This window comes from Brassica napus, chromosome C7, assembly GCF_020379485.1.
Source record: "Brassica napus cultivar Da-Ae chromosome C7, Da-Ae, whole genome shotgun sequence".
Classification (NCBI taxonomy): Eukaryota; Viridiplantae; Streptophyta; class Magnoliopsida; order Brassicales; family Brassicaceae; genus Brassica; species Brassica napus.
The window spans coordinates 2,141,084-2,167,020 of record NC_063450.1 but is presented as its reverse complement, the minus strand read 5'-3'; the positions used below and the strand labels follow the sequence as shown (position 1 = coordinate 2,167,020).

General features: G+C 42.9%; 3 protein-coding genes across 5 annotated transcripts; 1 reads left to right on the top strand and 2 right to left on the bottom strand.

The window, feature by feature from the left end:
• Nucleotides 1-7,033: 7,033 nt before the first annotated feature.
• On the bottom strand, nt 7,034-8,150 carry LOC125590344. The gene is made up of 2 exons (XM_048763879.1): nt 7,428-8,150; nt 7,034-7,339 (listed from the first exon to the last, which is right to left on the bottom strand). The coding sequence occupies exons 1-2, from the start codon at nt 8,148-8,150 to the stop codon at nt 7,034-7,036; spliced, it is 1,029 nt and encodes a 342-aa protein (XP_048619836.1).
• Nucleotides 8,151-20,544: 12,394 nt separating this feature from the next.
• Nucleotides 20,545-22,210, top strand: LOC106354868 (putative F-box protein At3g22650). The gene is made up of 4 exons (XM_022712927.2): nt 20,545-20,589; nt 20,681-21,642; nt 21,821-21,904; nt 22,024-22,210. Exons 1-3 carry the CDS (start codon nt 20,545-20,547, stop codon nt 21,852-21,854), a joined length of 1,041 nt encoding a protein of 346 aa, XP_022568648.2. The 3' UTR covers nt 21,855-21,904; nt 22,024-22,210.
• A 1,220-nt stretch (nt 22,211-23,430) lies between these two features.
• On the bottom strand, nt 23,431-25,873 carry LOC106357480 (lactoylglutathione lyase-like). Of its 3 annotated transcripts, XM_048762287.1 has the most exons (7): nt 25,362-25,597; nt 24,900-24,961; nt 24,693-24,744; nt 24,357-24,406; nt 24,225-24,286; nt 23,960-24,049; nt 23,431-23,880 (listed from the first exon to the last, which is right to left on the bottom strand). In XM_048762287.1, exons 2-7 carry the CDS (start codon nt 24,959-24,961, stop codon nt 23,780-23,782), a joined length of 417 nt encoding a protein of 138 aa, XP_048618244.1. In that variant the 5' UTR covers nt 25,362-25,597; the 3' UTR covers nt 23,431-23,779. The 3 variants fall into 3 exon arrangements, with proteins under 3 accessions (XP_048618244.1, XP_048618243.1, XP_013652595.1); XM_048762286.1 differs by lacking the exon at nt 24,900-24,961 and having other exon boundaries at nt 25,362-25,873; XM_013797141.2 differs by lacking the exon at nt 24,900-24,961 and having other exon boundaries at nt 23,431-23,887; nt 25,362-25,872.
• Nucleotides 25,874-25,937: the final 64 nt, after the last annotated feature.

Below are 25,937 nucleotides of genomic sequence, written 5' to 3'. Positions count from 1 at the left end.
AAAAGGTTCTGTTTGAGGCCAAACTGGGGAGCGTTAGGACACAGCGCCAGCTCTTAGAGTTGTTTCCAGGTTTGTATCATCGGGCACTGCCAGAGGAGATGAAACTAGATCAGCAAAAGCTAAAGACAAAGAGGTGCTAAGTATAAGCAACTTACTTAAAAGACCACCCATGGGGCTGTTCATGAACCTCATTGTGAGTAAGCAGATGGTAGGATTCAGCAGTGTAACGTGGACTGATCTCTTCCAAGTACATCCCGAACACATCGGCCATGTTCGTTTTGTACATCTGGAAAATGCATCCAGATGGTCCATCTAGATGTCTTATCTAGATGCTCCATCTGGGTGTTGTTCGTTTCTTCATTTCGTCCATGCATCCAGATGAATCATCTGAATGCAACTATTGTTCGTTTGCTTTTCATTTTTTAACTTTATCTGCATCTAGGTGGACTTGTTAATTAAAGAACCTAAAATATATTTTTTTACGTTTCGGTGGAAAAATAACATTTTTTACCGTTTTGGCGGAAAATATTTTGCGGTTTTTGAGGAAAAAATATGTTTTTGGCGAAAAAAGTGTATTTCGTGGTTTGGCGGAAAGTACGTTTTTAGGTTTGGCGGAAAAATACGTTTTTGCGTTTTGGACGGAAAAAGTTATTTTGTGGTTTTGGCGGGAAAAGTGTTTTCGACGAGAAAAGATTTTTTTTTCACGATTTTGACGGGAAAGTTTTTTTTCGCGGATTTTGGGGGGAAAAGCTTTTTCGCGATTTTGGTGGGAAATTTGTTTCCGGTTTTGGCGGGAAATTGTGTTTTTCTGGTTTGACGGGAAATTGCGTTTTTTCCGGTTTTTGGCGGGAAAATACTGTTTTCGGTTTTGGCGGGAAATTTGTTGTTTCCGGTTTTGGCGGAAAAATTCTGTTTCTCGGTTTTTGGCGGGAAAATCTGTTTTCGGTTTTGGCGGGGAAAATTGTGTTTTACCCGGTTTTGGGCGGGAAAATGTGTTTTTCCGGTTTTGGCGGAAGGAAAGGAAAAATCTGTTTTCCGGTTTGGCGGGAAAAATCTGTTTCCGGTTTTGCGGGAAAATTCTTTTTTCGGTTTGGCGGGAAAATTGTGTTTTAAGTTTTGGCGGGGAAAATTGTGGTTTTCCGGTTTTGGCGGGGAAATGTGCGTTCCGGTTTTGGCGGAAAAATTATGTTCCGGGTTTTGGCCGGTGGGAAAAAATTGTGTTTTTTCCGGTTTTGGCGGGAAATTGCGTTTTCTGGTTTTGGCGGGAAAATTGCATTTTTGGTTTTTGGCGAGAAAAAATGCTTTTCGCGGTTTTGCCGGAAAAATGCTTTTTGGAGTTATGGCGGGAATATGCATTTTTTTGGGTTTTGGCGGGAAAATGCGTTTTTTGGGGGTTGGCGGGAAAATGCGTTTTTTCGGTTTTGACGGGAAAGTGCATTTTTTCGGTTTTGGTCGAAACGTGCGATTTACTAGTTTTGACCGAAAAAAATGTGTTTTATGGAAATGGGCGTTTACATTTTTTGCGGAAAAACGCATCTTGCGGTTTAGCGGGAATGTGTGTTTTCAGTTTTTGCGAGAGAGAAAATATATTTTTTGGTTTATAGCGAAAAAATTGTATATGCAAGAAAATAGAATTTACGGTTGAAATAATTTTTGATTTAAAAAGTCATTTTTGTCATTAATCATTTTGGACTGAACTAGATGCATCTGCATCCAGATGGACCATCAAGACTCACCTTCATTTAGGTGACAATTTGAGATGAGTTTTTAAAAATTCAGCTGGATGATCCATCGGATGTAGCATTATAATACACAAAACGAACATCGAGTTGCATCTTCACCCAGATGGATCACCTGGGTGAGCAAACGAACAGGGCCATCCTTAGGAACATGTGATTCACCCAACTCTACAGTTCGCAGTGGTGCTCCATATGGGTGGTACCAGCAGGCAAATATTGGATTCCTCCTCCAAAAAAGTACTCATTTCCATACACAACTATCCCCGTATGCCTGACAAAGGGATACATACTCAATGTTAATTAAACCAGCTCACACAGCGAAGAAGAAGACTCTCATATACGAAAAGAATAGAAGGCAAGCAATTCAAAAGCAAAAGCGTATACACAATCAAGTATTCATTAGTTATGACGCATACAAACAAGCGTTGTCAATATCTAACATAATTAACTTACACCCTGTTCTGCGACTGACTATCAAGTAATTGTAAGCCTAATGTAGTAATGTCTAAGTTAATGCAACACTATGGAGCTAAAAGGTTGAGACTTTCAGCTTTCACAAAATGTAGCTTTGTAATCGTATGTCCAAGAGAGAGAGAGAACTCACCAAACACCTACATTACTGGAACCATCGAGATGTAGTGTCCACTCGCCCTTTTCTTTTCGTTGTCGCGGAGCTTGACTTCTGTTCCAGAGCTGGGAGCATGGAGGGAGAAAATTCGGCCACGAAGTCAGCTAGGACTTGCGACTTAATGGCTGTGGCTGGTCGGAAGATCACATTGTATTCCCCTAGCTCTATGGCCACTTTGCAAGTCGTCCAGACACTTCTGGCTTGTGAAGGACTGCTTTGATGGGAAAGAGGTGACCACCACGATCTGATGAGCCTGAAAGTAATGGCGCAGCTTTGGGGCCGCGATAACTAATGCAAGGGCAAGCTTCTCGAGATGACTGTATGTAGCGGGTTTCCGCGTCTAGTAGTGACTTGCACTGACCGCGTGCTCTGATACTGCTAGATAGAGCAGTAGGACTTCTCCTTCCAAGGGTTTAGAGAGAAGAGGTGGTGAGGATAGGGTGAGCACTTATCGGTCCATTGAAGTCTTTGGGGATAGGTCATGAGGGTCGACGCATTCAAATCTTTGGGGTTCTTCAAAGTCTCGAGAAGGCATGCGACTTGTCAGATAGCCTGGAGATGAACCTACTAAGGCCGGCCATCCAACCTGTCAATCTTTGGACCTCCTTGACGTTGCGAGGAGAAGGTATCGCCTGGATGGCTCTTACCTGCTCTGGGTTGGCTTCGATGCCCCTGTGGGTGACTATGTACCCCAGAACTTCTCAGAGCTTACTCCGAATGAGCATTTCGAGGGATTGAGCTTCATGTTTATACCTTCTAAGAGTAGTGAACGCTTGTTGAAGGTGCGAGATATGATCCTCGGCATCCAGAGATTTTACCAACATATCGTCGATTAAAACCTCCATGGTCTGCCCTATCTGATCGGCAAACATCATGTTGACGAGTCTTTGATAGGTGGAGCCGGCGTTCTTCAGTCCGAAGGGCATGACCTTGTAGCAGTAGATGCCCCGGGAGGTCATGAACAAGGTCTTCTCCTGATCGTCTGGATGCATTAAGATTTGGTTGTATCCAGAGAATGCGTCCATGAAGCTCATCAGCTGATGTTCGGCAGTCGCGTCGACCAGCTGTCGATGTGAGGGACGGTTCAGATCTAGGTAAAGGACGGTTCTGGTACAAGATGAGAGATATCGGGCCAAGTAGACACCATCATCCCTTCAGATCTTGGTAAAGGACGGTTCTGGTACCTGCCCCTGCCTGGATTGCTAGCCTCCTTAGAGGACTTAGGATGGAAGGACTCGTCGCGGTCGCTCCTTACTGGTTTTGAAGGTTTCTGATCATACTTTGAGGAGGCCTTTGCCCTGCTTGCGACGTCTTCCTCCCATCTTACTTGAGCCAAGCACGGGACAGCACGTCTTCCATGGTCATGCACTTGTACTTGGTCAGCTCCTTGTAGAGATCTCCTTCTGGAAGTAGACCCTTCTTGAAGGCTGAGATAGCCGTATCAGGTTGCACTCGGGGATAACCACTTTCTCTTGGTTGAAGCTGGGCTATTAGGAACGCAAGGGTTTATTTCTGTGCTGGAGGATTTCATACAGATCGTCCGATCTCTTCTCTAGATGGCGGCTGCTGGCGAGAATTGCTCCACAAACTTGTCGCTAAGGGCCGCAAAGGACCTGATAGACTGGTTGGGAGGTTAATGTACCATTGAAGGGCCGGACCGGTCAATGTTGACCCAAATCTTTTGCACATGGTAGCTTCCCTTGCTTCTCTAGGGATAGCCACGGCTAGCATGCGTTGCTTGTACTGGGCAACGTGGTTGTCGGGATCTCTGGTACCTTCGTACATCTTGATACTCGGGAAAGAGAACTTGCGTGGCATCTATACCGAAGCAATCTCTTCTACGAAAGGTGTATCGGAGTAGGATCTAGGATCGCTTCTCCGGATAGGGGGAGCTACTCCTGGAAGTCTCTCTACCATAGATTGGATGGTGCCGAACCTTTCGGAAACAACCTTCTCAAGGTAGGCAGCTAGGGCCGGATCTGAGATCTCGGGATCGTCGGGTGAATATTCTTCATCCTCCGTATCGGAACCGCTATCTCTTGCCTCCGGGTCGCGTCTCGAGCAGTCTCTCGGCTATCGGGTCCGTCACTCGCGTTAGCGGGTTGTCGAGACATTCCATCGTCGTTGCGAGGAGTGCTGAGCGAAGCCATAGGTCGGCCCTTGGTTTGGAACCGCTTCCGCTTCTTACAGACTGCTCAAGGGTTTGATTTTCTCGTCAGAGGACAAGGTTCTCTGCTTCCATGGCGTCTAGCTTCTCGGCGCTCTGCTGCAACTGCTTGGAGTGTTCTCCAAGTTGGTCTTTTAGGGTTTGAACTTCTTGGAGAAGCGTGACCTCCAGGCATGGTTTCTTGAACTTTATGGAGGTCGGTGATCTGACTCTGAAGAGCTTCGAGTCGGTTGAGGAGCTCGATCTCCTCGGGGTGGCCTCAACTTTGTTAGTATCGTTCCGGTGTCATCGTCACGTAGTTGGTTGGATTACTCCCCTCCTTCTAGCGCCAAACTGTTATGGTATTTTTGTGTAGGGTCGTTTTAGTACTACGGAACACTAGAAGACTTGAATAAAAAGAATGAGAAATCGAGGCAGAAGAGATGTTTCTATTGAGTTTGTGTTTCGGGATTACAACGTTGGTGTATAAACCCTAGTTCTATCGCCTAAACTCTAATCTCTTAGCCTCTGAAAGTCTATCCCTTGTTCTAGGGTTTGGGCTCCCTTTTTTAGTCGTAGATGTCGGTGTAGAGTAGGGCGAACTCTTCCATTATCGTAGAAATAGAAGTTTCCCCTTAGATGAAAACTTCCATTTTGCTTCAAGGGTCGGTTTGACCAAGGGGATCAGATCTATAACAGGGGTCGGTCCCTGGTTTCTTCTTGAGCGAGGGTCCGGAAGTCAAGGTCCTATCTGAAAGCTGGAGAAAAACTTATACTTGGATATTTTCCCAACAACTATAGCGGGTCTCCGCGTCTAGTAGTGACTTGCTCACGTAGTAAATAGGATACTGTTTCCTTCCTTCCTCCCTTACAAGGATCGCGCTGACCGCGTGCTCTGATACTGCTAGATAGAGCAGTAAGACTTCTCCTTCCAAGGGCTTGAGAGGAGAGGGGTGGAGTAGTGAGGTAGGCCTTGAGATCGGATAGGGCCGACTCGCACTTATCAGTCCACTGGAAGTCCTTGGGGTTCTTCAAAGTCTCGAAGAAGGCATGCGACTTGTCAGATAGCCTGGAGATAAACCTACTCAGGGCGGCCATCCTTCCTGTCAATCTTTGAACCTCCTTGACGTTGCGAGGAGAAGGTATCGCCTGGATGGCTCTTACCTGCTCTGGGGTGGCTTCGATGCCCCTTTGGGTGACTATTTACTCCAGGAACTTCCCAAAGCTTACCCGAATGAAAAATTTGAGGGGTTGAGCTTCATGTTGTACCTTCTGAGGGTAGTGAACGCCTGTTGAAGGTGCGAGATATGGTCCTCGGCATCCAGGGATTTACCAACATATCGTCGATATAAACCTCCATGGTCTGCCCTATCTGGTCGGCGAACATCATGTTGACGATCCTTTGATAGGTGGAACCGGCATTCTTCAGTCCGAAGGGCATGACCTTGTAGCAGTAGATGCCCCGGGAGGTCATGAACGAGGTCTTCTCTTGATCGTCTGGATGCATTAGGATTTGATTGTATCCGGAGAATGCATCCATGAAGCTCATCAATTGATGTCCAGCAGTTGCGTCGACCAGCTTGTCGATGTGAGGCAAAGGGAACGGATCCTTAGGACAGGACTTATTAAGGTATGTGAAGTCGATGCAAACTCTCCACTTCCCATTCTTCTTCCTTACGACCACCACATTAGCTAGCCAGTCCGGGTATTGCACTTCCCGTATGAACCCGGCGTCAAGTAGGTTCCTGACCTCTTCATTGATGATTTCATCCCTTTCAGGGCGAACTTCCTCCTCTTTTGTCTGACAGGGGATGCATTGGATCCACTTGGAGCTGGTGCATGATAACATCGGGATCAATTCCATGCATGTCTTCATGGGACCAAGCGAAGCAATCGGAGTTAGACCTCAGGAAGTCGAATAGTCTTTGTCTTAGCCCCTTCGGGAGCTTGGAGCCTATCTTCAGGTTTCGTCCGAGTTCCCTTCTACTAATGGAACCTCATCCATCTCCTCAACCTCCGGCTCTTTGGTATGTGGGGCCGGAGGCTTCTTCTTTAATTGCTATAAGACCTGAGTCTTCCCCTTTAGGGTAGTCTGATAGCAGGACCTGGAATTCTCCTGGTCTCCCTTGATAGTCTTTATGCCCCAGGGAGTGGGAAACTTGACCAGTTGATGGAGGGTTGAAGGTACGACCCCATGTCGTGGATCCAGGGTGTTCCTAGTATCACGTTATAGGATGAAAGGCAGTCGACGACTAAGAACTTCGTGGCCTGATTTATTCCCTCGGCATAGACTAGGAGAAGGACCTCTCCTAGAGTCTGCTTTACCTCTCCGCTAAAGCCCACAAGTGGAGTCGCCTTTCTTGTTAGGGCCTTAGGCTCTAGCCCTAGATCGGTGTAAGCCGAATGGAAGATAATATTACTGGAACTCCCGCTGTCCACTAGTATTCGCTTGACCAAGCAGTTTGCTATGACAAGCGAGATGACAAGGGCGACATGATGAGGAGCTAGGACCCTCTCCTGCTACTTTGCATTGAAGCTGATCTCGTCTGTCCCTAAGATTAGGCGCTTAGGATCCTCGGCCTCTTGGCCATTCCTGGCGTTGCGAGTACTCTTCTTGGCCGCGGCGCTGCTGATGCCGCTCACTTCCGATCCACCAGAGATAACATGGATTACTCGGTCTTGTTGTGGTGGCAATGTGGGAGCTGCTTCAGTGGGAAGGCCGGGACCCTCCTTGTTCAAGAGGTTTTTGGCTTTGTCCGAGAGGAATTCTCTCAGATGGCCTTTCTTAAGAAGCTCGGCGACTTCTATCTTCAGGGCTATGCAATCCTCCGTGGTGTGACCATGATCGTTATGGAATTCGCACCACCATTTGGGGTTCCGGTTAGCAGGCCTTCATCTTCGAGGGCCATTTTACCTGTGGACCCATTTGTCGTAGGACGCCGATCAGTTCTGGCTTCGTTATCGCAAGATGAGAGATATCGGGCCAATTAAACACCATCATCCCTTCGGATCTAGGCAAAGGACGGTTCTGGTACCTGCCCCTGCCTGGATTGCTAGTCTCCTTAGCGGACTTAGGGTGGAAGGCCTCGTCGCTATCGTTCCTTACTGGTTTTGAGGGTTTCTGATCATGCTTCGAGGAAGCCTTTGCCCTACTTGCGACGTCTTCCTCCCATCTTACTTGATCCCAAGCGCGGGACAACACGTCTTCCATGGTCCTGCACTTATACTTAGTCAGCTCCTTGTAGAGATCTCCTTCTGGAAGTAGACCCCTCTTAAAGGCCGAGATAGCCGTATCAGTGTTGCACTCAGGGATAACCACCTTCTCTTGGTTGAAGCGTGCTATGTAGGAACACAAGGGTTCATTCCTATGCTGGAGGACTTGGTATAGATCGTCTGATCTCTTCTCTAGATGGCAGCTGCTGGCGAATTGCTCCACGAACTTGTCACTAAGGGCCGCAAAGGACCTGATGGACTTCGTGGGGAGGTTAATGTACCATTGAAGAGCAGGACCGGTCAATGTTGACCCAAATCCTTTGCACATGGTAGCTTCCCTTGCTTCTCTAGGGATGGCCACAGCTAGCATGCGTTGCTTGTACTGGGCAACGTGGTTGTCGGGATCTCCAGTACCTTCATACATCTAAATACTCGGGAAAGAGAACTTGCATGGCATCTCTACCGAGGCAATCTCTTCTACGAAAGGTGTATCGGAGTAAGATCTTGGATCGCTTCTCCGGATAGGGGGAGCTACCCCTGGCAGTCTTTCTACCATAGATTGGATGGTGCCGAATCTTTCGGAGACCACCTTCTCGAGGTAAGCGGCTAGAGTCGGATCTGAGATCTTGGGATCGTCGGGTGAGTATTCTTCATCTTCTGTATCGAAATCGCTATCTTCTTGCACCCGGGTCGCGTCTCGAGCAGTCTCTCGACTATCGGGTCCGTCACCCGCGGCGGCAGGTTGGCGAGACGTTCCTCCATCGTTGCGAGGAGTGATGAGCGAAGCCATAGGTCGAACCTTAGCTCGGAACCGCTTCCATTTTTTGCCGGTTGCTCCAAGCGTTTGATTTTCTTGTGGGAGGACAAGATTCTCCGCTTCCATGGCGTCTAGCTTCTCGGCGCTCTGCTGCAACTGCTTGGAGTGTTCTCCAAGTTGGTCTTTTAGGGTTTGAACTTCTTGGAGAAGCTCGTGACCTCCAGGCATGGTTTCCTGAACTTTATGGAGGTCGGTGATCTGACTCTGAAGAGCTTCGAGTCGGTTAAGGAGCTCGACCTCCCTCGGGGTCGCCTCGACTTGATTAGTATCGTCTTCTGGTGTCATCGTCACGTATTTGGATTACTCCCCTCCTTCTAGTGCCAAACTGTTATGGTATTTTTGTGTAGGGTCGTTTTAGTACTACAGAACACTAGAAGATTTGATGTGTAAGAATAAGAAATAGAGGCAGAAGAGATGTTTATTGAGTATATCGTATGGGACTACAACGTTTGGTGTATGAACCCTAGTTCTAGTCGCCTAAACTCTAATCTCTTAGCCTCTAAAAGTCGATCTCTTGTTCTAGGGTTTGGGCTCCCTTTTATAGTTGTAGATATCGGTGTAGAGTAGGGCAAACTCTTCCATATTCGTAAAAATGGAAGTTTCCCCTTAGGCGGAAAACTTTTATTTTGCTTCAAGGGTCGGTCTGACCATGGGGCAGACCTATAGCAGGGGTCGGTCCCTGGTTTCTTCTTAAGCAAGGGTCCGGAAGTCGAGGGCCCATCCGGAAGCTGGAGAAAAACTTGCACTTGGATATTTTACCCCAACAGGCATATCGAGTTTTTCTGGCGAAAAATGTTTTTAACAAGCCTTAAAGGAATTGTGCTTCGACTATTCTATTTGTAGGGCGTGTCTAGACCTTTCTGTCGAACCAGATTTAAAAAAGATGGGGTATAGCCGTAAGTTTATGTGGTATTGGCTTGTTTTTTATCTCGAGATCGAATCCGCTGCATCGGTCGATGAATGATTATTGTATGAGTTATGTCTCTGGTCGAGATAATCATATATGGTGGCCTAAGTCAAGGCTGAACCAATGCTAAATCTAAAAAATGTTCGATACCTTTTTACATTTATCCGACCATATAACTACTAAAGATGGGCATATCGAGTTTTTCTGCCGAAAAATGTTTTTAACAAGCCTTAAAGGAATTGTGCTTCGACTATTCCATTTGCAGGGTGTGTCTAGACCTTTCTGTCGAACCAGATTTAAAAAAGATGGGGCATAGCCTTAAGTTTATGTGGTATTGGCTTGTTTTTTATCTCCAGATCGAATCCGCTGCATCGGTCGATGAATGCTTATTGTATGAGTTATGTCTCTGGTCGAGATAATCATATATGGTGGCCTAAGTTAAGGCTGAACCAATGCTAAATCTAAAAAATGTTCGATACCTTTTTAAATTTATCCGACCATATAACTACTAAAGATGGGCATATCGAGTTTTTTTGCGGAAAAATGTTTTTAACAAGCCTTATAGGATTTGTGCTTCGACTATTCCATTTGCAGGGCGTGTCTAGACCTTTCTGTCGAACCAGATTTAAAAAAGATGGGGCATAACCTTAATTTTATGTGGTATTGACTTGTTTTTTTATCTCGAGATCGAATCCGCTGCATCGGTCGATGAATGCTTATTGTATGAGTTATGTCTCTGGTCGAGATAATCATATATGGTGGCCTAAGTCAAGGCTGAATCAATGCTAAATCTAAAAAATGTTCGATACCTTTTTACATTTATTCGACCATATAACTACTAAAGATGGGCATATCGAGTTTTTCTCCCGAAAAATGTTTTTAACAAGCCTTAAAGGAATTGTGCTTCGACTATTCCATTTACAGGGCGTGTCTAGACTTTTCTGTCGAACCAGATTTAAAAAAGATGGGGCATAGCCTTAAGTTTATGTGGTATTGGCTTGTTTTTTATCTCCAGATCGAATCCGCTGCATCGGTCGATGAATGCTTATTGTATGAGTTATGTCTCTGGTCGAGATAATCATATATGGTGGCCTAAGTTAAGGCTGAACCAATGCTAAATCGAAAAAATGTTCGATACCTTTTTTTAAATTTATCCGACCATATAACTACTAAAGATGGGCATATCAAGTTTTTCTGCGGAAAAATGTTTTTAACAAGCCTTATAGGATTTGTGCTTCGACTATTCCATTTGCAGGGCGTGTCTAGACCTTTCTGTCGAACCAGATTTAAAAAAGATGGGGCATAGCCTTAATTTTATGTGGTATTGACTTGTTTTTTTATCTCGAGATCGAATCCGCTGCATCGGTCGATGAATGCTTATTGTATGAGTTATGTCTCTGGTCGAGATAATCATATATGGTGGCCTGAGTCAAGGCTGAACCACTGCCGAATCTATAAAATGTTCGATACCTTTTTAAATTTATCAGACCATATAACTACTAAAGATGGGCATATCGAGTTTTTCTGCCGAAAAATATTTTAACAAGCCTTAAAGGAATTGTGCTTCGACTATTCCATTTGCAGGGCGTGTCTAGACCTTTCTGTCGAACCAGATTTAAAAAAGATGGGGCATAGCCTTAATTTTATGTGGTATTGACTTGTTTTTTTATCTCGAGATCGAATCCGCTGCATCGGTCGATGAATGCTTATTGTATGAGTTATGTCTCTGGTCGAGATAATCATATATGGTGGCCTGAGTCAAGGCTGAACCACTGCCGAATCTATAAAATGTTCGATACCTTTTTAAATTTATCAGACCATATAACTACTAAAGATGGGCATATCGAGTTTTTCTGCCGAAAAATATTTTTAACAAGCCTTAAAGGAATTGTGCTTCGACTATTCCATTTGCAGGGCGTGTCTAGACCTTTCTGTCGAACTAGATTTAAAAAAGATGGGGTATAGCCTTAAGTTTATGTGGAATTGGCTTGTTTTTTTTATCTCGAGATCGAATATGCTGCATCGGTCGATGAATGCTTATTGTATGAGTTATGTCTCTGGTCGAGATAATCATATATGGTGGCCTAAGTCAAGGCTGAATCAATGCTAAATCTAAAAAATGTTCGATACCTTTTTATATTTATTCGACCATATAACTACTAAAGATGGGCATATCGAGTTTTTCTCCCGAAAAATGTTTTTAACAAGCCTTAAAGGAATTGTGCTTCGACTATTCCATTTTTAGGTCGTGTCTAGACCTTTCTGTTGAACAAGATTTAAAAATGATGGGGCATAGCCTTAAGTTTATGTGGTATTGGCTTGTTTTTTTATCTCGAGATCGAATCCGCGGCATCGGTCGATGAATGCTTATTGTATGAGTTATGTCTCTGGTCGAGATAATCATATATGGTGGCCTATGTCAAGGCTGAACCAATGCTAAATATAAAAAATGTTCAATACCTTTTTTAATTTATCCGACCATATAACTACTAAAGATGGGCATATCGAGTTTTTCGGCCGAAAAATGTTTTTAACAAGCCTTAAAGGAATTGTGATTCGACTATTCCATTTGCAGGGCGTGTCTAGACCTTTCTGTCGAACCAGATTTAAAAAAGATGGGGCATAGCCTTAAGTTTATGTGGTATTGGCTTGTTTTTTATCTCGAGGCTGAACCAATGCTAAATCTAAAAAATGTTCGATACCTTTTTTAATTTATCCGACCAATAACAACTAAATATGGGCATATCGAGTTTTTCTGCCGAAAAATGTTTTTAACAAGCCTTAAAGGAATTGTGCGTCGACTATTTCATTTTTAGGTCGTGTCTAGACCTTTCTGTCGAACCAGATTTAAAAAAAGATGGGGTATAGCCTTAAGTTTATGTGGTATTGGCTTGTTTTTTATCTCGAGATCGAATCTGCTTCTCTAGGGATTGCCACGGCTAGCATGCGTTGCTTGTACTGGGCAACGTGGTTGTCGGGATCTCCAGTACCTTCGTACATCTTGATAATCGGGAAAGAGAACTTGCGTGGCATATCTACCGAGGCAATCTCTTCTACGAAAGGTGTATCGGAGTAAGATCTAGGATCGCTTCTCCGGATAGGGGGAGCTACCCCTGGCAGTCTTTCTACCATAGATTGGATGGTGCCGAATCTTTAGGAGACCACCCTCTCGAGGTAAGCGGCTAGAGCCGGATCTGAGAACTTGGGATCGTCGGGTGAGTATTCTTCGTCTTCTATATCGAAATCGCTATCTTCTTGCACCCGGGTCGCGTCTTGAGCAGTCTCGAGCACTATCGGGTCCGTCACCCGCGGCGGCGGGTTGGCGAGACGTTCCTCCATCGTTGCGAGGAGTGCTGAGCGAAGCCATAGGTCGAACCTTAGCTCGGAACCGCTTCCGTTTGTTGCCGGTTGCTCCAAGGGTTTGATTTTCTTGTTGGAGGACAAGATTCTCCGCTTCCATGGCATCTAGCTTCTAAGCGCTCTGTTGAAACTGCTTGGAGTGTTCTCTAAGTTGGTCTTTTAGGGTTTGATTCTTGGAGAAGCTCGTGACCTCCAGGCATGGTTTCCTGAACTTTATGGAGGTCGGTGATCTGACTCTGAAGAGCTTCGAGTCGGTTGAGGAGCTCGACCTCCCTCGGGGTCGCCTCGACTTGATTAGTGTCATCGTCACGTAGTTGGATTACTCCACTCCTTCTAGCGCCAAACTGTTATGGTATTTTTGTGTAGGGTCGTTTTAGTACTACGGAACACTAGAAGATTTGATGTGTAAGAATAAGAAATCGAGGCAGAAGAGATGTTTTCAACAATAAGTATTTTGAAGGGATTTTAGTAATTAGTAATTAGTCATACAAAGGAATTGTGCTTCGACTATTCCATTTGCCTGAATCTGGTTCAGCCTCTCAGTTGGATCCGTTGGAGCTGTTGAAGTATCCTGTACCATAGTATATTAGTCAAACCCAGCTTATTGCTTTCAACTATACCAGTAAGGATCAAGAGAAGTATCTGTTTTCGTCCAAGTGATGCAGAAAAGCAAACAAAAATAATTCTAAAACTACTAATTTAGCTTCACTTTACAACAACTTTTAGTTAAGCAGTTCAATCCATTAACAGATTGCCTAATTTCAAGTGCTCTAATATTTTTTTGCAAACTGCAAAGTTCCACATTTTGTTTCTGTAAGATCCACGTGAAGAGTTAAATTAACCAAGGGTCACAGAACAAATCTTTACCTCGTAGCCCAGGAAGTACAAGCTGAATTTCATCTCAGAGAAATCAAGCCTTTTCAGCAATCTGGACAAATCAAACATAGAACGTGTAGTTTCCCCTGGGGACTTTACAAACGAAAGGAAAGAAGGCATATATGCAATATGCAATAGTTCACTTAGGGGAAAAATATGTAATATGTAGCTTCGGAGAGAAGATCATTCAAGAGGTGAAGACACTTACGACATTCCCAGGACACGTGAGTAGAAGTCAAGACTAGCCTTAGGGTCCTTCACCTGAAACATCTGCAAGTTAAAATAAAAAAACAGACAGAATAGAACAATATCAAGCTTCTTCTCCAACCAATCCAACTTAAATCCAGCATCTCTCATGAATCCCAGTGCAGCATAAGCATCAGACAGATCATCCTGGAAGACCTCCTGCGGTGACTGGCATATAGTCACAATCAGAATGAGTAGAAAGCTTGTGTAAGCCTGTCCTTAGATTTGGGTTCTTTGGACGGAATTCAGTTGCAAGCTCCCAGTGACTTTCAAACATACGGCTCACAGATTCTGCCTGTGGTTGAGAAAAGGGTAAATAAAGTCAAACCATATTTAGATAAACAGTTTTGCGAGACCATTAAACTATGGATAACAAACTTTATGTTCTTTCTAGTGGCTTAAAATTCTACACACAAACTTAGTAGCATTCTTAATTTCTTACATGTGAAGGAGGAATCTGAAACCCATTAACAATCATTGTTTCTATTATTGTTGAAGATTCTTCTGACACATCTAATTTGCCAACAACTTGAAGAACATCTATCTCAACCAAAATTTTGAGCTCCCCATTTACAGGAAATCAACAAGCTTTGCAAGGAGGATACATTCCCTTGCTCTCCCTTCAAACATTCTTATCCTACACACAGGCTTCTTAGTTACTCTCTTCACTTTCTGAGACATGCCATAAAATGGGTACGTAGCAAAGAGTCGCAAGGGTTTCCATATAACCGAGACCGTTGTTTACTTTAATCAAGGGCATGCAACATCTAACAGAGTGGAAGCAATGAGAGATGCATTAGTGTCCAAGAAACAATCTTGGAGTGGGGAAAATTCAGACAACCATGTCAAAAAATGATCTCTTGGCTCTTTAATCTTCTGCAAGCACTTACCCCTTTTGATCTCACTCATTATCCTGAAAAAGACCCTTTAAATTCAGATATCAAAATGTCTTTACATCAGATGAGAAAGACGGTTTGTTTGATATGAGTGCTTTGCCTGCAACTCCTTGCCCTTTGCTCAGATAATCCCCCAAACATGCATTTACAAAGCCTTCCATGTCCATGTCATTCACATAACATGCCGTTCAAAGAATGACTTTTATTTTATTTTTGCATATACTTTGACTAGCTCATCGTTAGCTTACTTGGAGTAACTACGATGAATCCAAGCTAGAGCTAAAGGCAACCTATGTCCATGGCACATTGTTCGAATGACATCTCTTCTTTTTGGTTGCTTGAAAGGTACTGTGATAGAGAGACACTATTAGATTTAGGGAAGAGAAATTAAAAAAAAAAAAAAGAGAACCATTTTTGTTTGCTTGGTTCAGAGATACCTGGCTACGAGGAATAATTGATGTAGGGGAAGATTACAGCTTCAAAATCTCCCGCTCTACTTTAATATGCACCACGTGACAAAATCAGCCGACTCTGTATATAACACTCTTCAAACAAACCCCTCTCTCCCCGCCCGCTCTAATTCTCGCGCGAAAAAGATTTAGGGTTAGGGTTACTCGCTCTCTGGCGACTCTCTTCTCCTTTTCATTTTCTCGAGAAAGTCAGGGGAGAATCAATGGAACGCCAAGGAGGAATTGACGATAAGTAAAAAGCTGATCTCTCTCTCTCCGATCTTTCCTTTTCCCGTGTAATTTCTCCGACATATCTTCGGTTTCGTACAGGGATCCCATGAAGAATAATTTGATTGAATAATTTGTGCTCTGTGATCGGATTTGATTGAAGAATATGTGCTATGTGATGGATTTGATGCAAGCAATTGATTTTGCAATGCATTTTGCAAGAAAGTGACTTGTGGTGATTGTGGTGAAGTGTGTCGTTTTTGGTTGCAGAGTGAAATTCTTCATAGACTTCCCATGGAAGATTTGTCTAAGGCGAGATTGACATGCAAGACTTGGTTCAAGAGTCTAGTGGAGGCTTCTTTCATCCTCAGACATCTCAAGGTTTCAAATGAGCGGTTTCTACGTGTTGAACATGAGGTTTCATCGATCAATCCAATCGATTCTTCTGTGAAGTCTGCCCCATTACTGTTGGGAAAATTATCCAATATCGATGAGATGAAGATGGTATTAGACAACTAGAAAATTTAAGAAGAAGACTCTTAATATTTAGGAAAGGGTTTACTACAAAGATTTTGTTTTTGGAAACTCTCTCTTACAAATATTTTCTCTCTTTGTTTTTCTTGATTCTTGGATGATTACAAATGGTGCTAAGCACCCCTATTTATACTAGTAAGTGGAGACTACAAGTTAGTTCTACACACTTTATCTTCTACACACTTCATCTTCTACACACTTCCTTTTCTACACACTTCTTCATCCTTCTCCATTTTTCTCTAGATATTTCTTCTTCTTCTTGGGCTTCTTGGGTCTTGGGCTAATGAGGGAAAAACCCAACAAATCTCCCCCTTCCCGATTTAGCCCGAAACCGTTGCCATCCCAGTGCCTTTGCAGCAATCTTCAAACTTCTTCAGCGGTAATACCTTGGTCATAAAGTCTGACCAGTTTTTGTCGGTGTGTACCTTTGTGAGATGTATGAGCTTCTCTTCAAGAACTTCTCGTATCCAATGATGCCGAATGTCGATGTGCTTCGAGCGAGAGTGAAATGTTGGATTCTTTGCTAGGTGAATAGCACTTTGGTTGTCACATAGCATGTTGTACTTGTCTTGCTTTACTCCCAACTCAAGCAAGAAGTTCTTCATCCATAGCATCTCCTTGCACGCTTCCGTTGCTGCGATGTACTCCGCTTCCGTGGTGGATAAGGCAACACACTTTTGTAGCTTCGATTGCCAGGAAACAGCTCCCCCTGCAAAGGTAGTAACAAAGCCTGATGTCGATTTCCTTGAATCTTTATCACCAGCCCAATCTGCATCGGTGTAACCGTTCAGCTCCAATTTTCCATTGCCAAAACATAGACACTTCTTCGTTGTGCCTCGTAGATAGCGTAGGATCCACTTAACTGCTTTCCAATGCTCCTTTCCTGGATTCGCTAGAAAGCGACTCACAACTCCTACTGCATAGGCAATGTCCGGTCTGGTGCACACCATAGCATACATGAGACTGCCTACTGCTGATGCATATGGGGTAGTCTTCATTTCTTCTTTCTCTTTCTCACTTGTTGGACTTTGCTCCGAACATAACTTGAAATGTCCACCAAGTGGAGTGTTCACTGGCTTTGCCTTATTCATGTTGAATCTCTCCAACACCCTTTCAACATATCGTTCTTGGGATAACCACAAAAGCTTCTTTGGTCTATCCCGAGTGATTTTCATTCCAAGAATCTGTCTCGCTTGCCCCAAATCTTTCATTGCAAAGGACTCTCCTAGGTCATTCTTCAATGCGGCTATTTTGTTGCGATCTTGGCCCACAATCAACATATCGTCAACATAGAGTAATAATATGAGAAAGTCGCCGCTTTCGTACCTCTTTATAAAAACGCAATGATCGTTCTTGGTTTTCTTGAAGTTGTGATCCACCATGAAGGAGTCAAACTTCTTATACCATTGTCTTGGGGCTTGCTTGAGACCGTAAAGACTCTTCTTTAATCGGCACACCAAGTCTTCTTTTCCTGGAACCTTGAATCCTTCAGGTTGCTCCATATAGATCTCCTCCTCGAGTTCACCATGTAGAAAGGCCGTCTTGACATCGAGTTGTTCAATCTCCAAGTCTAGAACTGCTGCTAGACCAAGAACCACTCGGATAGAGGACATCTTCACCACTGGAGAGAATATTTCTTCAAAATCTATGCCTTTCTTTTGGTTGAATCCTTTCACAACCAATCGAGCTTTGTATCTTGGATTTGAGCTTCTATCTTCATACTTCAACCTATACACCCACTTGTTCTTCAAGGCTCTCTTTCCTTTTGGTAGCTTCATCAGCTCATAAGTGTGATTATCATGCAAGGATTGCATTTCATCTTGCATAGCTTCAACCCACTTATCTTTATGGGTGTCTCCTATGGCCTCCTCATAGCTTTGAGGCTCCCCCTCATCTGTAAGATTAACGTACTCATCTCGATAATATCTTACAGATGGTCTTGTCTCTCTTCCAGACCTTCTTGGCTCATGTTCTTCCTCTGGCTCCACTTGAACTTCTTCTTCACCTTCATCACCATTCGGATCCATGATTGGATCCCCTTCGCCATCATCTCCAATCACTTGTTCATGATCTTGAGGCTTATGAGAATCTTCATTCCTTACAACCCTTAGCTTTGGTTTCTTTGATTTGTTGATGTCTTCGATTGTTTGATCTTCGAAGAAAACAACATCTCTGCTCCGGATAACTTTTCTGTTAACCGGATCCCAAAGCCGATAGCCGAATTCGTCTTTTGGTGATCCAAGATAAATGCACTCTTTAGTCTTAGAGTCTAGCTTGGCTCGTTCATCCTTAGGTATATGGACAAACGTTCTGCAACCGAACACCTTCAAATGGTTGTAAGAGACCTTCTTACCCGACCAAACTTCCTCCGGGACATCGCCTTCCAAAGGAACTGATGGTGTAAGATTTATGACGTCCACTGCAGTCTTTATGGCTTCTCCCCAAAATGGTTTGGGTAGTTTAGCGTGAGAGAGCATGCACCGAACTCTTTCTGTGATCGTTCGATTCATTCTTTCAGCTAGCCCGTTCAGTTGTGGCGTCTTTGGTGGTGTCTTCTCCATCCTGATTCCATGAGCTTTGCAAAACGCTTCAAAGGGACCTCGGTACTCTCCACCATTGTCAGATCGAACACACTTGAGTTTTTGACCCGTACTTCGCTCTGCTTGGGCTACAAACTCCTTGAAAGCATCAAGAACTTGATCTTTTGACTTCAAAAGGTATACCCATACCTTCCTTGAATGGTCATCAATAAAGGTGACGAAATATGATGCCCCTCCATTGGATTTCTCGGACATGGAGCATACGTCAGTATGCACAAGATCAAGAATATGCTTTCTTCTCATAGGCGTAGATGATCTTCGGAAAGCGACCCTATGTTGTTTTCCGGCTAAGCAATCATGACATGGTGAGAGAGAAATACCTTTCATATCAGGAAGAAGTTTCTTGCTAGAAAGTATACTTAAACCTTTCTCACTCATATGCCCGAGTCTTCGGTGCCATATATCGATGTCATCACTTGCAACGTTTACTTCTTCCTTGCAAAGCTTGGCTTGAGTCACGTATAATGAGCCTTCTTTTCTTCCTCGAGCCATGATCAAACTTCCTTTGGTTAACTTCCATTTGCCACCACCAAAATGACTGTCCAAGCCGACATCATCGAGCTTTCCGGTTGATATGAGATTGAGTCGCATGTCGGGAACATGTCTCACATCCTTGAGAACTATCTTACATCCAGTGTTTGATGTAAGAATAACATCCCCCTTTCCAATGATCTTGCTTCTTCCTTGATTTCCCATTTGAACATTACCAAAGTCACCACTTTGATAGGTTGTGAAGAAGCTTCCATGAGGGGTGACGTGAAAAGAAGCACCAGAATCAACGATCCATGAGCTATCATCAGAGCTAAGATTACATTCTCCAACGAGATATAATTCTTCGCTCTGGTCTTCCACAATGGTGGTAGTCTTTTCTTCATGCTTCTTTGTAGGATTGAACCGGTCTGGTTTGATATTACCAGCTTGTTTGTCTTTCTTGAAAAACCGACATTCCGACTTCATGTGACCCTGTTTGCCACAGTAATAGCAAGTAACTCTCGGACGTGACTTGGATCTTCCTCGAGATTGGTCTCGTCCTCTGCTTCGGTTTTGACCACGAGTCTCTTCTCTACCTCGTCTATCAACAATGTTAGCTTCTGAATATGAACTCGAACCTCGTTCCTTCCTGCGAACTTCTTCGTTTAGAAGGCTATCAGTGACGGTGTCCATGGTAAGCTTTCCCTCCGGTGCTGAATTGCTTAGAGTGACAACTAGTGTGTCCCAACTCTCCGGCAGTGAACTGAGGAGTAAAAGGGCTTGCATTTCGTCTTCAACCTTCATATCAACTTTGTTAAGCTGATTTACAATCCCCTTGAAATTGTTCAAGTGCTCCATCATGCTCTGGCCATCCTTGTACTCCAACTTTACCAACCGTCGAACAAGAAGAGCTTTGTTTCGAGGTGTTTTCTTTTGAATCATGGATTCAAGTTTTGTCCATAATTCAAAAGCATTTGTGTAGGTAGAGACATGTTCAAAAAGAGATCGGTCGACATACTTACGGATTACGGCAACCGCCTTTCTATTAAGAATCTCCCATGCTTTATCATCCTTTCCTTCCGGCTTATCCTTCATGATGATGGGCTCATGCAAATCCTTACAATAAAGGTGATCTTCCATCATCGGTTTCCAATAAGAGAAGTTGTCCGTCGTGAGCTTGAACATGTCACCTTCAAAGGTAACGGTGGCCTCCATCTTCACTTCTTCAAAGATAACGGTAACCTTGCTCTGATACCAGCTGTTGGGAAAATTATCCAATATCGATGAGATGAAGATGGTATTAGACAACTAGAAAATTTAAGAAGAAGACTCTTAATATTTAGGAAAGGGTTTACTACAAAGATTTTGTTTTTGGAAACTCTCTTTTACAAATATTTTCTCTCTTTGTTTTTCTTGATTCTTGGATGATTACAAATGGTGCTAAGCACCCCTATTTATACTAGTAAGTGGAGACTACAAGTTAGTTCTACACACTTTATCTTCTACACACTTCATCTTCTACACACTTCTTTTTCTACACACTTCTTCATCCTTCTCCATTTTTCTCTAGATATTTCTTCTTCTTCTTGGGCTTCTTGGGTCTTGGGCTAATGAGGGAAAAACCCAACAATTACCACATTTCCTTGGCTACGGAAGGGAGCAAACACTTATCCACTGTGATGGTCTATTCCTCGTGCATGCTCCTAACCGGAGTCAATCTCACCTCTACTTGTGGAATCCATTCCTCGGAGACTCTAGCCAGATATTCCCGTGCGATAGCATCTTTTCGTTTGAATACTTGGGTATAGGTTATCGTAAGGTCCCAGCCAATACTCCAAGAAACTATACAATATTGGGGTTCTCAGGGAAAGATGAAGGGTCTGTGGAGATTTTGGATTTGGAAACTTGTGTATGGAAGAAACTTCAAGCGAAGCTTGACTGGCTAGTTCACCCTTCTTGTCATGGATTATCAATCGGTGGTAATATGTACTGGCTAACCTCTAGCAACACCATTCAACTTTTCAGTTTTACAACTGAAGAGTTCAAAAAGCTTGGTGAACTAGTGTTTGTCCACGATGAAAAAACACAAGCCATGTCGCTTTCTTCTCATAAAGGAAACAGACTCTCGTTGTTACTTCAAGGTCTCACTGGAGATATTGCGTTTTGGGTTTCAAGCCCTCTGGATGATGAGATTGTCTCGTGGACATGCCTCCTCAATGTTTCTGATCCCAGAATCCCGTCTCTAGGAGACGATTCGGTTTATTCTCCACATTTCCTCGAGAAAAACGACACCATCGTACTTCTTAGTAGAGAGAAGGAAGAACGTGAAGAGTGGGATGAAGCTTTTCTGAAAACGGGTGATGAAGAAGTTTCAAAAGCATATATAAGCCTCCTCAAAATCAACAAAAAAGGAGTACTTGGTCGTGTTCGCATTGTTGAAACATCTTTTTGGCATCCTTTCTTTTGCGGCTATGTATACACGCCGAGTCTCGTCCGAGTTCCATATCTGCCTCACCGTCCATCCCATTTCAGGTTTTGCTAAATGAGTCTTCATTAATTGTATATGCACTTGTCTTAGCATTTGTGTCCTTAAGTTGTTTGTGTACTTGTAAGGAAGCATGTTTGTGTATATATGGCTCAGTTATGTTATATGCTTTGTAATATTGAAATTGTGAGAGTGTATTTTATTGACACTTCCTTCTTATTTCAGGTCTGAGTGTTCCAGACCTTTGAAGATCTCTTGAAGCCAGGCTCTGTCATTGCTACCAGCGTTGGAGTTATAGATACCTTTCAGGTTGGGATACTTTGTTTGTGTACTTGTAAGGAAGCATGTTTATGGTTCGGTTATGTTATATGCTTTGTAATATTGAAATTGTGAGAGTTTATTTTATTGACACTTCCTTCTTATTTCAGGTCTGAGTGATCTCTTGAAGCCAGGCTCTGTCATTGCTACCAGCGTTGGAGTTATAGATACCTTTCAGCTTGGGATACTTTGTTTGTGTGACCTTTTGAATTACTATGATTCAGACTCTTGTCTTTTCAATTTCAAGACTTGGGTTTTTTATTTTGCTATTTGCCATCGATGTGCATGTATTAGATCTTTTCTGTGCATTCCCTTTTCTGATATATCTCAGGAGGACAACTTGTGCTACATGGCAAGCAAATGCGAGAGCCAGGAGATTTACAAGGCGGGCTGTCTCGGTCACGAATATGACTTCCTGGAGCGCAAGGAGTGTCTCAACAGAGTCTTGGTGAAACAGCTACAGGGATACAAGCAGGGAAACCAAGACCCCAATAAAACGGCGACAGGGATTTAAGCTGTTGCTACTCTTTTGTCATAGGACAGCCACCACAGTTGAACTCCGAGCCAGCAGAGAGTGGATGAATCTGCTTATCAAAGACAAAGGTTCTAGTGATATTGTATCCCCAACAATCAACATGAGAAGAAGAGGGACCGCTTTTGCTACTCTCTTGTCTTCTCATTAATGGCTTCCTCAAACCGCAGAGATGGTAATCTCCAGCACTAAGTTCTAAGTACTCAGCTCCGTTGATCATCGGATGAGGAACTTCCATTTGAATGAATCCATTGTTTCCACAACAATAAGGTTGATGAGACTGCATCACAATCCCATACCAATGAACTGGAAATGAGCTGGAGTTCCATAGAGGATTGCTGCGTTTGATTTATAGCATGCATGCCACAAGGTGAGAACCGTCAGATTTCAGACCACAGAACACAGAACCACCCTCTCCATAGGAAATTGCAATTGAAGCCATTGAGCCAAGAGCTGAAGCAAGCTGCCATAGTCTAGTGAAAAGCACAAGCTGAAGCAAGGAGATTTCATTCCCTTGCTCTCCTTTCAAACATTCTTATCCTACACACACGCTTCTTAGTTCCTCTCTTCACTTTCTGAGACATTCCCTAGAATGGGTACATAGCAAAAAAGTCACAAGAAGTTCCACATAACTGAGACCTTTCTTTCTTTACTTCAATCATGGACATGCAACATCTAAAAGAATTGAAGCAATGAGAGAAGCATTGGTGTCCAAGAAACAACGAAGCCATGAGGAGACAGATCTCCGAAGATTCAGGAAACAGTCTTGAAGTGGAAAATTCAGACAACCATGTCAAAGAAGGATCTCGTCTCTGTAATCTTCTGAAATGAAAACAAAAGCACTTACCCCTTTTGGGTGATGAAAGTACGAGCGAGAGTTATACATTCAGCACTAGCTCATGGAAATCTTGAGAAACACCAGAGAGAGAGAGAGAGAGAGAGAGAGAGAGATGGAGCTTTAAAGAGTGCCTGAGAAGGAATTAAATGCGACCAAAGCTGCTGTTTCTGATTAATAATAAGACCATACGATGTTTGCTAGTTATGCAAAGTATGGTACCGTGAACATAAAGACAACATCCATACAAACTACAAAGTAGTACCGTGAACATAAAGACAGTCCATTACATTCATCCAGGAACTACTTCTACAACTCGTTTGAAACCAAGATGCAATCTATATCTGTCTTTCTATGATTATATACATTCTTTGAGAAGAGTGTAGGTATAGTGGTTAGTTCATTTTCTCTTATTCGTTGAGACAAAAAACATCTTTATTTGTATTCAAACTCAGGTGGAATGAACACAAGAACACAAACAGCACAATCTTGAACTACTTCAAGCTGCGTTTCCGGTTGTTGTCCCGATAGACTTGAGATTAAAGATCTCGATCCAGTAGCCATCAGGATCCTTGATGAAGGCTATATTCTTCATCTTTCCTGCCAACTTTACAGCGGACAAAATGGTAAGAACCAGACTTCTTAAAATGAAAAAAATTCAATTCTTTAATAGTAATACCATCGTTCGGTTTCTTGACAAACTCTACTTCCAGCTGTTCAAATCTCTCGCATGCCTTGTGCACATCATCAACCGTTACCCCAGTATGCCCTGTACCAACAACAGTGATAAAGTTTACATTTGTGTAATACGGGCCTTCTCTTGTCCATAACACAAGCCTCATTTTTAGGCTTATTAACTGGTTCATATTGATGGTATACAATATGGCCAGATAGCCTCGACCAATTACTTCTGAATGTAGAGAACAACAAGGTAGAGACTTTACCAAATTCACGAGGCTCGGAGTTCCCACCTTTAAACTCCGGATCACTCTCCGTACCCCAGTTACTGAGAAGGATATTCAAATATAAGGATATTTGAGTGAGAGAATGTAAGGCAAATAACATTTGTTTCTTACTGAGTCAGTTCAATTGTTGCAGTTGGATCCGTTGGAGCTGTTGAAGTATCCTGTACCATAGTATATTAGTCAAACCCAGCTTATTGCTTTCAACTGGATCAAGAGAAGTATCTGTTTTCGTCCAAGTGATGCAGAAAAGCAAACAAAAATAATTTTAAAACTACTAATTTAGCTTCACTTTACAACAACTTTTAGTTAAGCAGTTCAATCCATTAACAGATTGCGTAATTTCAAGTGCTCTAATATTTTTTTGCAAACTGCAAAGTTCCACATTTTGTTTCTGTAAGATCCACGTGAAGAGTTAAACTAACCAAGGGTCACAGAAAAAATCTTTACCAGGAAGTACAAGCTGAATTTCATCTCAGAGAAATCAAGCCTTTTCAGCAATCTGGACAAATCAAACATAGAACGTGTAGTTTCCCCTGGGGACTTTACAAACGAAAGGAAAGAAGGCATATATGCAATATGCAATAGTTCACTTAGGGGAAAATATGTAATATGTAACTTAGGAGAGAAGATCATTCAAGAGGTGAAGACACTTACGACATTCCCAGGACACGTGAGTAGAAGTCAAGACTAGCCTTAGGGTCCTTCACCCGAAACATCTGCAAGTTAAAATAAAAAAACAGACAGAATAGAACAATATCAAGTGTTGAATGAGCAAGACGGATTACAACACCTACTCACTCACAAGAAGAGTAGTACTCAATACATTCACAAGCTTGCACATGGATTAAAAAAAAAAGATGAAACATGTATACAGACACATAAAAATATTAAAACAGAAACAAATTTATCTTAGCACAGGTTTTCATTAGCACATTCAGAATCAATCAAACCACCCGCTTATTGATTTAATAAAATTCGAATGAAACACAAGGAATGGAATGGAATCTGAGTCCATTGCATAAATAAAAATATTAAAACAGAAACAAATAAATTTATCTTAGCACAGCTTTTCAGTAATCTTGCAAATAACATGAGGGGTTGAACCAATTACTCCACCTCAGAGCATGTTTGTCCCCCTTGTTCCTGAAGCGATATCTGAATCTCGACGTTCCCCCAATTATTTCATCAGTCTCCTCGGATCGGATCAAGATGGCACTTCCAATGCGAACCCAACACCCTTCGTGATCAACTCCTTCAACGGGGAAATTATTTCGTTTCGGTTTCCCCAAGTAGAGCCACTCTCGAGGGTTAAGGATGGGATGGGCTGTCTGCGGAAGGAGCCATGGCTCTCGAGTGTACAACTCCTCCCCTAATTCCACTATCAATCCCGGAATCGCCACTGCTTCTCCTTCAATCTTTGGCCGCAGAAAACCCTCTATGATCTCACTGTCTGAGATCCCACTTTCTTCCTCGCCGAATCCTGCCATCCTCGTCGTCATCCCTAGCCGATATTGAATTTGAGAATCATATGTTATCGATGATATATATACAAGTTCCTAAACCGATTGGGAAAAGGAAATCTACCAAATATGTGTAAATACAAGGGTTGGCCCTCGAAACTATAATAAAAACTACTTTATATGAAGCATTTATATGATTATATATTGAAAATGATATTATAAACAAAAAAAA